The sequence below is a fragment of the Calidris pugnax genome, unplaced genomic scaffold, assembly GCF_001431845.1.
Source record: "Calidris pugnax isolate Ruff unplaced genomic scaffold, ASM143184v1 scaffold201, whole genome shotgun sequence".
Lineage (NCBI taxonomy): Eukaryota > Metazoa > Chordata > Aves > Charadriiformes > Scolopacidae > Calidris > Calidris pugnax.
Window position 1 is genome coordinate 836,816 of NW_015090933.1, and position 14,489 is coordinate 851,304.

A 14,489-nucleotide genomic window follows, 5' to 3' on the forward strand; every position below is an offset into this window, starting at 1 on the left:
AAACACAAATTCGGTAAATCTGACAATACAGTGAAAATTCTACATTTAGAGCAAACATGATTAGGTTAAGCCTGTAGAAAAACAAGAGCCTGATGGGATACTCACAGAAAAAAAATTATTTTTATGAAACAGGTACAAGCTTTGGGTTGACACCTGTTCTGAAATATTTGGTGGTTTGGACATCTGCGCCGTTAAAGCTGTACACGGAAAGGATGGAAAAGATTATATTTTTGAGGTAAGCAAACCTACTTTTTTCACTATATGTTTTTATTTATTACCAACACCCCAGTAAAGAACATTTGTGATAGTCAGGCATTGGCCTGTTTGTGTTTCAGGAAAGGCTGTGTATTTTTGAGCAACGTTTAAATCATAATACAAAGCACATGTCCAAGTTCGTGGTAACACTTGCTGGAAAATATAACCATATATATGGTAATGTCTTTTAGTGTTTGAGGAAATGTACACAAACTGCAAAACAAAACCAAATGTGAATGTCACATTTTCCCAACCCTTATGATTTCTTTCCTGAGCAGGCTCACCAGTTTTTCCTGGAAGGTTTATAGATAGCGCTATCCCAAGGGAACCCCAACAAAATTATACCTTTACATGGAAAGGGAAATTAAGAATGAAGTGGAAACTATTTTACTTTTTTCTAGCCTAAATGCTACCTTTAAGATCTGATTCCTCATGAATCAGAAGTTTCTGCTGTAGATAATTTTGAAACGTTTAAGTTTCTCATTTACCTTAAGTTTATTATGGATATATATAACTTTGTTTAGCCATAAAATAAGATACCATCACGTGCCTATCACACAATTCAGGATTTCTTCAGCATCTCCCATGCTATTAAAATTTTATTCAGGAGATAGGCAAGGATCTTCAGAATCTCCCCACTCCAAAAGAGGTTGATATTTGCTAAAGCAAAAGTTAGTATTTTTTTCTAAACTGTGAGAGTATTCTGGATTGACCCTCTCTAGTTATTCCTATCCATTTAGAAAAGACAAGCTTTAAAGAAGTAAAAATCTTTGGTTTGTCATGGTGTTAAACAGCTCCATGTGTTTTCTTTTTTTTTCACGAATTTATGTATCACTATTGCAATTGCTTATAATTCCCAAATCGATCAATAGCACTTTAAAGGACTGAGCAGCTTCCAGCAGTAAGCCTTCAGCAAAACAGAGTTAATCATTACCTCCTGAGAAGCTGAGGAAGATGTCAAGAAATCCTGTTTCCTTAGTCTGCCTGGCCAAACCAGAACTTACTGTGTCTTACTCTATCAAAATTCACTGTAGCATAAAATTCAGGACTCTGTACTAAACCTCTTCTCTTCCTCCTTCACATCGTGCATTCTTTCCCCCCTCACTGCACCCTGAGGTTCCTGATAAATCTGTAACGCTGCACCCACTGAAATCTGCCTGACACTTGAAAGAGGGATTGAATACCTTAAAAAAAAAAGGTATTTTCCTCTTTCTGAAAGCAGGCTGCTCTGTCTTCTGGTGCTGCAATACAGAGGAAATTCCTGAACGTAAGGTTTGTCATGTGTGGCTGTAGCCCCAGGTGTCTCTTTTTACTGGGAAGGCATTGATTTCTGCTCAGAAGGAAGCTCCTCTCCACACAATGGGTTTGCAGCCTCCCCAACGCTGTGTACAGCTTTGTAGGATACTCTGCAGCTCCCGTGGCCCTGAATGATTCAGACACCCCCATCTCTCTAAACTCATTACATTTGAGATAGTTCATGCTGATCTGGCTGGCTTCAATCCAATAAATATTTACCCCAAAATTTAAACTCTAAAATGAAGAAAAGTGGATTATTTTAAGACATAAGATCTTGGTTATCTTACCTCATAAGACAGTAGTTAAAAACTGAATGATTGCGTGCAAAAAGATGCAAAACTAAAGCAGGGTTGCATTTAGCAAGTAGATTCTTGTAAAAACTAAAGATTTCAGACATAAAATAATGTTGGACCTTCTCTGCTTCCAGTGGGAGTGAGATGGCTCCTTTATTGTAACAGCTGACACTTCTGTTGCATCCCTCAATTAGCAAATTCCTGACAGACTAAATGCACTTCGCTTTCCTTCACTGAACTCGACTGTTTCCACATTTTTGATACTACACAATTTTTCAAATTTTTGAGCAAAGCCAGCAAGAGTCACAGCCTCCACTGAAGCCAGGTACACGGAGGAGGTCCTGCATCAGGCCTGGGAGGTCTGGGGGGTGGGAGCAGAAGGGGCAGCAGTTCTCTGAAAATGAAATAGCCAGTGCAAACTCTATCATGGACCAACAGAACAGCTCAGTTCCTACTTGTGAACAAATCCCCTGATTTTCCATGCCAGACACAGTCATACTTTTAAGCAAACAGAATTGTGAGAACTGCAGGATATGTGAGGAACTGGGTTTATAGAGCATTTTAAATAGTGTACATAATAGATGTTGAAATGAAAAGAAAGAGTGGATAGAAGCGTGGTAATTCTTGCTGTTCTACAGAATCAGCTGAATTGTTTGGAAGATGGCAATGCTCATCAGCAAGAATATTTAGAATCTGGATAAGGCATTGAAATGTAGAATTGTTTGCAAAGTTGAAATCCAACAGAACATCTGTAAAACTTAGGATCATTTGCTACTAAAATGCCAGCTTACATCAACAGCTCTTACACTATAATTTTAACAGCTATTGCAGTATAATTCTGTGACACAATGAGGAGTAGAAGACTGTCTGCACCAGAACAGGACAAATTTTCGCCTTTTGTGTACTTCCAACATGGGAAAATAAATGTGTTATTAAATTTAGCATGTACATGCTGCAATCAAGAACCAGTAGCTGAGCAGGACAATAGGTCCATAAATACTGGGTTCACACTCCAATTGCAGTCCCATGCTGAAACCTCTGCTCCCATGTTGTCATGTGACTGCTAGAACTACTGCAAAACTAAAAGTTTCTGCATTACGGACAGTTTAATTCTGCAGTTACAATCTGACAAGAAACATACAAACTTCCCAATGTATGAAATAATGTAATGAAGAGATGTTCTTCCTGATGTTCCAGTTTGAACATCAACCAGTGTAACCACCAACAGGCAAGCAGACATACATCACACGCAACGTCATCCAGCTTCGGAGTGAGTGTGAATTAGGGTAGAATTCTTGGTGGTAGATCCAGTCATCACGCCCCACTTCTTCAAGAAGGGTAAACATATATTTTTTTTTATGTTTTGGTTTCTCTAATAGTGTCTCTTTGATTAAAAGGATGAGAAATTTAAAATAACTTACTCTTATTTTGAAGCCCCATGGCCATTCAAGTTATGCAAAGCGTGCTTGCTGTGTAAGTAGAGTAATGACTGTTCAGGAATAATATGGAAGGATTAGGGAACTGAAATTAAAGGAAAAAAAATGAGGATGTTTAGTGTCACTGAAGTATAGTTCTAGACACTTAATTTCTGCCCACATATACTTTGTTATGAAAGAAAGAAATATACAGGTCTTTATTACTGTTAGCTTCTTATGGATGCCTTCTTCGTGCGATGTGTGTGTTCTTTTGACCAAATAGATCTCAATGTAATAAAAATCCAAGAAATTGCAATCTATATACAGCTTCTCACATTTTATAGCTTTTGGTGCTAGATTTGGGTCTATTTTCTAGATTTGGGTCAGTTTCCCAGTGCTGGTTTGTGCATCAGTATCTTTGTATTTCTATAGCAACCCTAGATATTTCTAGTCATTTGAACAAGCTGAAGCCAGTACTACTCTTATTTCCCAAACATTAGAGAAAGGATACATTTTTAGTGTACCATTCATCTTTCTGCTCTGCTATAAATGCTACTCCCAGGGGAAGTTTGAAGGATGTCCATTTGTGCCTTGTTACTACGCAGTTGAGGGATACCTTATGCATCCCCAGGAAAAAAATCCAGACCAATTTGTCTGAAGGCAGGAAGGACAAAATATTGAAGTCATAGTATTATTCAAACACAATACAACCTGTGTGTCTGTGGAGCTCCAAGCTCTCTACAGTTTTCTTAAATGGGGGCTGTAAGAGGTAACTTTGACTTTTAAAAGAACGTGGTTTTCCATGGTTCCCTGAAAGAAATGACCTTTTCTTGTCTTTTACTACTCTACTCCAAATAACTATCTCCAAACTCCTAGTAGGGAGCAATGAACTAATTAAAGAATCACTTTACTAAAAGGAAGGATTATGAGGCTGATCAGGAGGAAGGTCAAGTTATTGTTCTGTCTAACAATCTCAGCTATTCATTTACTGTCTCTTCTTCCCACCTCAATTGGAATACTGCTTTACTAAAAGGAAGGATGATGAGGCTCATCAGGAGGAAGGTCAAGTTATTGTCAGCTATTCATTTTCTGTCTCTTCTTCCCACCTCAATTGGAATACTCAGCTGCCAGGTATCATCATGCCAGAAACAAGCTGTAGAAACAGGGATTTTATTAACACATACAGCTTTTTAACTGTCTCACCAATTCTTGCTAATAAGATATCAAATTAACGTCCATAAAACTTTAAATTCGGAGGTAGAAGAAGGACTTTCAAGCTTTCCCTTTTTAAGTTAATACTTCTGTAATTTTAATACTAGAAGGAACAGATACTTGAGCATTGTTCATGTTTCTGACTCCAGTGAACATTATGTGTCATAATTCATTCTTGGAAAACCAAACCTCTGGGAAACTAAACAAAAGCTCATACCGTGATGATGAATGCAGTAAAAGAGAACAAATGTAACAGAATCCTTTAAAGTGGCCTCACAGGCAGTCTCCCAAATTTTCTTCAGAATTGAATGGGGGTGTGGCTGCTGCAGGTGTCTTATTTCTACGTGCTTATTTTTACCCTAAGCTATATTAAGAAATTAAATTCCAAGTAGTTTATAACCTAGAAAGATGTAAACCATTTCAGTTTCGTAAAGAATATTTTCAGCCACTGTAAGCCATCATAAGAAATTAAGAAACAGAATTTGATGGGGTTTTTTTTAAGTCTTGGTGTAGTAGATACCATTTCTTAAGTTGTTGCAGTCTATCAAGACTTTATCTCTTAAACAGGTGATTTCCCATAAGTGCAGAAGTGACAAGTAATAATGGCCATTATTGCTTTCCATACTTAAGTGGCTTTCCATCCACTAAAGAGTATCCTTTCTTCAGATTAGTAAGGGAACTAAGTCCAGCTGTAATAGTTGATAAAGTCAGAAGTGTCTCATCATTTATGATCTGGAATTATAAGAAGTTTTGAACACTTAGGAGTCTAAAATTACTTTTTTGGTGATATGAGTTATAATTAGGACCACATCTGTCTGTGAAGATTCATATTTCAAAAACAAGGAGTATTCCTACATCTCCTAATAGGACTTAATAGAATATAATAAGAAATGGCTAAGAAGACAATTCTAGAAAACACAGCCTTTTTACTTAAGATTTTTTCCAAATTTCTGATGTGCTAGTGCTGAATTCGTTAATATAGTCCTTCATATGTGGGCTTCATGGGATAGAAAAAAATTGGTTTATTCAGTGAACTCTTCTGGGCCTTTTTTTGTATTTTGGAAGCAATAGATTTAATCCACTGAAATTTTCCAGACACCATTCCAGAAATAATGACATCAGCTGTTCTTTTAGACAGAAAAATAAATGAAGTGTATCTAGTGACATAATTAATGAAGGGGGCGAATTTGTTTTGCTAGGGCACTAGTTTTTCATTTGAATGGAGCAATAATTATTGACCTGCGTGAATAACATAAATATTTTGGTTTCTATCCTAACAATAATTACTCACTCATGTTTTCGCAGAATATTTATTTACTGTATCTGTTGTCAAAATAGCTGCAACTATTTTAATTAGCAACAATAGCACTTCTTATATGTGACTATCTTGATGTTCTCTTGTGTTCATAATGAACCATACTTTATTAAAAGGGGGGTGAATACAGGTAAAATTCATTGTCATGTTAACTAATTGTTATTTTATCGATCAAACTAATCTCTTCCACATAATCTCTTCAAAGTGCTTGATATTTTGTCTGCATTTTCTACATATTTTTACGCTTTTTAAAATGTACTATGTTTGCATGAGTTTGCAATGTACAAGTTCAGCTTCATGCATTGATTTTGATTGGAACATAGAAATCATTCGCTTGGCTTGTTTTCATTCCAGCTCAAAACCAGACCGTATAAATTTGTCTGTAGGCACTGGATCCTTCATCTAGGAATGCTTGATTCACTTTCCCAGCTGGTCTTACTTTTTCTGCAAATGCTGTTACTCACCCGTTTCAGGAGGGCCTGTAAAAGTTTCCTAGCAGTCACTGCTGGTTTTCTGCTGTGCTCTCCCCTACCGACTCCTCAGGTGTGGTCACATTTCCAATCGCAAATTATTCCTGCATCTGCTCTAGAGACCTCAGGGAAAGCCCCGTGATTACTTCATATCCAGTCACTCCCTGACTTCTCAGAAATCACACCATCTCTTCTTAGCTCCCATTCAGTCTTAAGTGACCTCCTCAAACTATTAGTTTTCTTTAATGTCAATTACTTTCCCCATCTCAGAACTCTGAAATTAATGTCTGTATCAGCTTCTGCCTTTACAGTCAAAATTTTCACCACAGTTGGAGACATCCAGGTCCCACAAAAACAACACAGAAGAATAAGACATTCATAACAGCGACAGCACAGTCCAGCTTTTCTTCTTCACAGACCAAAGTGAATGTTTTTTCTCAGTCCTCACACTCTCAATCATGGAACTGCAAAATTACCCTGATCAGCAATGAAATTAGTTTCTCCTCGCTCTGCACTTACCAATTATTGTATCTTCTCTTGTCATTCATAGGTCTTTTCCCATATGAAACCCATCTATCATTATTCTGTCAGACTCCTTGGGCACTTCTTGCAAGCTCTCTAGGTGTTCCTTCTTATTCCTCTTGTATTTAAACATCCTGACAAACGCCTTTTTCTCCCACTGTATCAACAGAGTTCTTTACTCTGCCCTTCCTTTAACCTCCACAGCTCTGTCTTTCCCAGCACCGTTTGGGCTGGGTCTTCCTAAAGAAAGAGATCTTTCTTTATCCTTTGGTGGGAAATGTACTGTGTAGTGGAGAACCATGTCTGGGCAGTGGCAAGCAGAGTAGTTTCTCCTGCAAACATGATGATCCCTCCGCAATTCCTGATACCTTATAATGGCACTGGCTCCTTTATTAATCCCATCCCATTTCCTTTCATATTCAAAAGAATTAAAGAGCATTTCTCTTCTCTTTCTTGCCAGTCTCAGTCTTGCAGCCCAAATTTCAAACATCTGCCTTATCCACACTAGCAGTGGAGGGCACAGACTAATTCACTGAAAGGTCAGTGTTTCTTTTTATTGCAGTTCCTATTTATTCTTTTGTTGTGTTGACTTAAACATGCAGAAACAGTAGTTTCTGTTACTATTGCTAATAAATACACTCAGCCTCTTATAGTTTAATATAAAGATGAGTTAGGTGCATTTCAGATTATGGTTTCTGGGTGATAAAAGAAATTCATCCCGTAGAATTGGTTACCGAAATACAAGTGAATTAAAGATAGAAGCACTACGAACTCAGTGACCGTAATTCATAGCGAGCCATGTTTTTACTGGCATCTGCAAAAGTAGCATATTTGACTTTATGAATTACAGATGTCTTTTTTCTATGAAATCCTCTTAGTGGGAAACTCCATTTTAAATAGCTGAAGTAGGTACTGAAAAAAAAAAAACCCCTGGCTGTGTTTAAATGATATTTTAAAACTAGTACAGGCTGTAAATAGACTATTTATAAACAGGACGCATTGTGTATGTTTAAACTTTGTCATGTCCTCTAAAGTGGGGAAAGTGCCAGCATGACATTCCTGTTAGTCATTCACAGGTTTTAAAAACTGTTATTGTTACCCAAAATATTTTTAATTCTTAAGATACATCTATACAAAGCATTACTGATTTCTGATAACTGTCACTGATTATTTTACTAGGCAGGAAAATAGACTGCGTTCTCTTAAAGAAAAAAAACAAAAACAAACCCACCCTGTAAATTATTCACCTTGATCTTAGCTTCTTTGCCAAAGAATATGAGAAGTGCTGTCTTAGGAGTGAAATTCTGTCTGTGAGAGTCCCAGTAGCAGTACTGGAGCAGGAAGGGGAGGCTCTTTGTAGCAGCCCCGTGCAGGGCTGGTGTCAGCGCTGTGCTCCGGGTGCTCTCCACATTCCCTCTGGGCACTGCCAGGGGTACCAGCCCCTTCAGCCTCCTGCCCCCTCTGACTGCCCGCCCACATCACCTCACGAGGCCAATTGGTTATTAAACTGAACACTGTCCTGCAATTGAACCACTTTTAAGCCTTGGAAATCTTTCACTCGGGTATTTGGTACCATTTCACTTTGGGATCAGTACTTTTCTTGATAATCTGATGCCTTACTTTCTCTTTTTCCCTCACTTTGGCTACTGGTTTTGTACCCCAGGAAAGCACAAGAACACCTCATCGCTTATCGTCGTTCAAGACTTGGCATCTGACTCACTACTTCTTCACTATTAGGTTCACCATATCCTTGGCCAACGATATTTGTTCAAGCGTGGCAACAAACAAAAGGGTTTTTAGCACAGCAAAACCTGTTCAAGTGACAAAAGGTTGTCAAGGTCAAATGGCTATGGGTTTTAATGTCACATGTGTTTCATATAGCCTCAAAATTGGGCACTAGGACAGTGAATAGGGCAGCTATGCTTGAAAATACTGTCTTCAAGAAATGTAAAATCTTCTCTACTGAAGGGCCGTGATGTTTCGAGCAACACCTCAAGGCTTCTTTTTTTTTATCCTTAGCCATAGAACTACGGTTTTCCCACATGTTCTGGTAAACAACATGGCAATGTCTCCTAAAGAAAGCTTATATGTAAACTTGAAGAAGTATTTAAAAACAGAAATTCAGTCAGAACCCAATATTGCAGATTTTAATCCTGTCTAATCCTTTGGCAGGTTCTTATTTTAGGCAATTTGTTTCAGTCATTCCAAATAATTTCTTAAATATAAGTGGATGGTAAACAAAGTGAGGTTTTCTTTGCACGCTTGTGAAACATATAACTGTTGCTTCTGTTATTGGGCAAGAGGAAGGATAATACAAACCTGATAGTGAGAGGGGCAATATTTTCAAAAATAACTGTCATTAATGCCTGCCCTCTAGGGGGGCAGATTTTTAGACCACAGACATACCTCCCTCTCTGAAAATCAGATGTTTTGCAGTGGACAAACAAACACCCAGTGTCTTTCACACTGACATCCAGAGCTCCTAACGTTCAGTCACTATTAACACTAAGTCCTGGCCAAAGTTTCTGGCAGGTGGGGTTTTCTCCTCTGTCCAGGCATCATGCATATTACTCTTGCAAGAAAAAGCTCATGATGAAATGAAGTGGATCTTTAAGCGCTGCAACAATTTTAATACTAATAACTCAGTGGAAATCAATACTAAATCCCCCAAAATTTTGTATTTCAAGAACCACACAACCAGCAAGTTGCAACATTTTACCTATTCAGAAATATCAACTCATATTGGTTCAATACTTTTCTCTCAATTAATTAAACACATCGGTTATGCTCCACTTAAAGATATGTTTAGCAAAAAATGTGATAAACTTTATAGAAACTTTCTGAGTATTAATCTAGCATTTCTGCAGTACTGCTGATGTGGCCCAAGAGTGAAAAATCATTCATTCATTTCTTAGGAAACATTTGCCCTGGACTTCAATTATTATTTCATTGTTTACTTTGAGGTTATTGTAAAGCTTTTTAGCTGTGAGGACGCTTAGAGGAGACATCCTACACCTGAAAATCCCAGAACAAGCGTTGCCAACATCTTGGTTGCGGATACACAAGGCCAGTGTCTCTTGTAAGTGAACAAACATAAGAATAATGCAGATGCTTTTGGGCTTCAAACTAATCTCGTTATTAGAATAAGATTGTCTTAGTCAGCCTCAGTAAGAATTTCTATAGCACTTATATATTGAGAATCCTCAAGTTTAGATAAGATTATTTACAGTGCAGCTCATTCCCAACTACTGTGCAAGACGAAGGAATACATTCCAGCGTTAGAATGAACTTGCGTGTTCTTTTCAATCTAAATATCTTTAAATACCCAATTTGTGTTTGACTACACAAGCTGGGTAACTAACAAAAACAGCTCAAGGCAACAACGACAGCAGGATGTCCCCCTGAAGAGATGGAGGTTGATCTCTCCAGCCCAACCAGCCCTGCCTTCCCACAGCACAGCTCTCTCCTGGCCCTTTTGCTAGAGACTGGAGAGGAGTGAGGGCAGTTTAGGGCGTTTCTCTGGCCATTGACACTTACAGTTCCCTGTGGCAGCAGGAGTCCTCCAGTGCTCTTTTGATTCTGTTGAACCTTTTCAGTCTTGTTCTAATTACCTGCAATAGAGAAGGGAACCTCAGAAGCTGAAGAGATACAGGAAGGTGCACTTCTGGAAGTACTAAAGCACTTCTCTAAAACTCCCTGATCCTTCTGCAGTTGTGCAAAACCCCTGAGGATCCCTTACTAATGTTTCTTTCCTTCTTCATGCCTTACTATTGTATCTAGGGCATGATTTGCCTGCACTAGTGAGAAATCTTCTGTGAGATTTGGCAGCTGCACAGCTTTTCACAGGCTGAAAGTTAGATGGACACAGCTCAGTTTGTACAAAGAATCTAACTGGGTCAGATACAATGACATCCATAGAGTGTATTACTGCTAATGTGGTCTAACTGCTTCATCCCTGACAGCCTCTTATTAATTAATAATAATACTATTGTTTGTATTACAGTCATTGGTGATTCATACCTATGAGAAACACCAGAATGCAGGGCTGCAGGTGACACGACTTCACCTTTTTCTGAATAGCCTTGGTGCATATTGAAGGAGGATTGCGGTTTTTCAAAAAAGAATTAAATCCTTTTATTGTTGAAATAAGAATGTCCAGTGCCATTATGAATAATAGTTGGGGTTATTACATTACACTTCTATTTCCTCTGAAACAAACACCGATGCGCCAAAAGTAGATACGCTGCAGACATAACTGTTATTCTTATAACCCACTGAAGTGACTGAATTCAGTATTATTTTTAGGCATCTGAATAGCTGAATTAAATAATTGCTGACCACCGTTAACCTGCCACATTTAGAATGGAAATGCACACATTTTTATTTGTCCCTCGGATGCCCTGCTTTCTTTGTAGAAATTGTTACTCCTTTTTTGCATCAGCCGCCCTGCGGCCACACTACTTTTCAAGAAAGGGTATCAATGATAACAAGGTCTTATTTAAAGTTTTTCATTAATCAGTAAGGATCCAGCCTTCCCTCGCAGAAATCCAACAAATAGCTCGGAAGCAGAAGTTTTAGTTTGCATTGCCTTGTTCTAACTCAGCTGATGAGCGTGGTACGAGCCATGAGATGAGAAGATCTTCAGAAATGTAGCTGTGCCAGAAGTGCAGAGAATTTTTTAGATTTCCAGCAGGTGATTCTGCACGATGAGGAGTAAGTTCACTTTGGTGCCATATCAGTAGCTGATGTATTGTTTTATTTTACAGGTGATGGATTGTGCCATGCCTCTGAACAATTCTGCACGGATGAGGAGTGAGTTCACTTTGGTGCCATATCAGTAGGTGATGTATTGTTTTATCTTACAGGTGATGGATTGTGCCATGCCTCTGATCGGTGAGCATCAGACTGAAGACAGGCAACATATAACTGAGCTAGTCGTAAGCAAAATGAACCAAATGTTGTCCAAAACTCCTATACCATCTCCTCAGAGACCCACTGCCACTCAGCAGCCTCAGGTAGGAAACTTTGGTTGGAAAATAGAGACTCTTATTCTACAATTTTAAGCTCAGAATTTTCCTCAAAGAATTTAGCTGGAAAATTATGCAGGCATACCCTGAACTACAAGAATTCAAGAACTTACTGACATGTTTTATAAGTTTTTCATATTTAAATGAGTTTATCTACAGATATAATCAAGTAGTCCAAGTGTTGGTGTGGTTCTACCGGTAAACTGCTAACTGTGGACTCAGTGGATTGTATTGTTTCCTTTCAGTTGCATCTGTATAAAATATTATGGAAATAATACGAAGCACTGTCATGGACAATCTGTGCCCTGAGGATGTCAGAAAGAATATTAAGAGAATTGTTCATCTTGTTCTTGTGAGAAATTAATTACATGAAAATTCTTTTTTTCTGTGCTGCAATTCAGGAGAATACCTTTCAAATCTGGGAAACTCCTGAAATATGTTTAGTGTACTAGAAAACCTGTGTCAAAGGTTGCAAATGGATGCATTTCACTTATTTTATCTTACATGGCCCAATAGTTATAAGTGTGGGGATGCAGAATTCTGCCTTTGGCCTTGCTGCCTTTCAGACTTTGGAAATCATCTTTGTGCTTCCATTTCCATGCTTACAAAATGTGAAGTTTATTTTATTGATTCTTTAAATAACTTCTGAGAGCGTGGTAGTTTTGTAAAAGTCTCTTAAGAATGTAAAAGTTTTGCCTCTAACCTGGAGAGATGTGGATTTGCTGGGTGGACTATTAGATGGATAAGGAATGGCCAGATAGTCACATCTGGAGTTACAGTCAATGGCTCAATGTCCAACTGGAAACCAGTAACAAGTGGTGTCCCTAAAGGGTATGTAGTGAGACCCAACAAGTTTGTGGATAACACCAAGCTGAGCGGTGCAGTCAGGCAGCCAGAGGGAAGGGATGCCATCCAGAGGGACCTGGGTGGCAGGGTCCTGCACTTGGGTCACAGCAGTCCCTCAGTCTCAGTAGAGACCAGGTAATGAGTTGATTGAGAGCAGCCCTGCAGAGAGGAACTGGGGATACTGGTGGATGGAAAATTGGATATGAGCCAGCACTGTGCACTCACAGACCAGAAAGCCAACCATATTCTGGGCTGCATGAAAAGAAGCATGGCCAGCAGGTACGAGAGAGATGATTCTCCTTCTCTACTCAGCTCTGGTGAGACCTTACCTGGAGTACTGTGTCCATTTCTGGGGTCCCCAGTACAAGACAGACATGGACCTGTTCGAGCAGATCCAGAGGAGGGCCACAGAAATGATCCAAGTGTTGGAAACCTCTCCTATGAGGACAGGCTGAGAGAGTTGGGGTTGTTCAGCCTGGAGAAGAGAAGGCTCCAGGCAGACTGTAAGGCCTTTCAATACTTAAAGTGGGTTTATAAGAAAGATGGGGACAACCTTTTTACCAAGGCCTGTAGTGACAGGAGAAGGGGGTTTAGAGTGAAAGAGGGAGATTTAGATAAGATATAAGGAAGAAAATTTCTATGATGAGGGTAGTAAGACACTGGCTCAGGTTGTCCAGAGAAGCTGTGGATGCCCCATCACTGGAAGTGTTCAAGGCCAGGTTGGACAGAGCTTTGAGCAACCTGGTCTGGTGGGAGGTGTGCCTGCCCAGGGCAGGGGGTGGGACTGGATGACCCTTAAAAGGCCTGTTCTAACCCAAAACATTTTACAGTTCTTTGAAAAGTGCTACATAAATACTAAATAGCTTCTTTTACGTCTTCATAGCAGGGCAGCAGGTCTGATCAAGAGCAACATGATCGGCTACAACTTTCATGTGCCTCTGTTGATGTCCTGAAGGAACAGCCCATGACAATACATTCTGACATAAACTGTTAGGGAGAGTTTATGCCCCAGCCCAGCCCCGTGGTAATCAGTAAAGCAACAGAATAAGCCAAACTGTAATACAGGAATTACCAAGCCTAAATCAAGAATCTATTTTTACTCTCAGTAGGCTCCACACCAGGTAAACAATTTGAAAACAATTTTGTGGCATACCTCAGACAGACTAGTTCTTGAGGCAGAATGACTAATTTGTTCTTCAAATATATCATCATGCTTTAAGTTATAAAAATACACCATCCCACATAAAAAAGTGGTGTGGCTTCTATTTATATTCCAGCCACTTGAAACTAAGCACAAAATTGTTTCAACCACGGAACCACATACAATGGAGAAGTTTCCATCCAATATGACTCAAGTCCATTGTAAAGGGCACTGAAAAAGAAAGACAAGGAGAGGAAAAATATAAATCACCTTATGGCTTATGTTTCTTTTAGGACTATAAGTTAGCCATATATTATAATGAAGCAAAGAGTCAAATTCAGAGTTGCCCAGAGCTTACAAGTCAACCTAAATAAAATTTTGAAACCATAATAGACATTATTGTAACCTTAATAGATTCACAGTATTTAGAGCATTTCATATCTCATATCTGGGGGAAAAAAATATATAAGATCTTGGGCAGGCACGCTTTCCTGGATTGTAAGGAAGACCAGGGAGGAGGAATCTAGTATCATCCCAAAGAAACTGGTTATCTGTTGTATGTAAATAAAGTTCTATTCATTTCCAAAGAAGAACTACCTACATAAGTCCAGAATGAAAACAGGACACAAGGAAGATTTTAAGAAAGGTCTGAATTCCTCAGTCGTTGCTGTCACTCATCATATCCATGAAAAGGTTT

At 38.9% G+C, this 14,489-nt stretch overlaps 1 protein-coding gene across 1 annotated transcript in view; it reads left to right on the plus strand.

Moving 5' to 3' along the window:
- SYN2 (synapsin II) overlaps window positions 1–14,489 on the plus strand; it is a gene marked incomplete at its 5' end in the record, with an annotated part of 114,996 nt that overhangs the window by 78,330 nt on the left and 22,177 nt on the right. Inside the window, 2 exons of the mRNA XM_014951681.1 lie at window positions 133–235; window positions 11,644–11,793. Of these exons, the coding sequence (XP_014807167.1) occupies window positions 133–235; window positions 11,644–11,793 (253 nt within the window). The remainder of the gene's footprint in view (window positions 1–132; window positions 236–11,643; window positions 11,794–14,489) is intronic.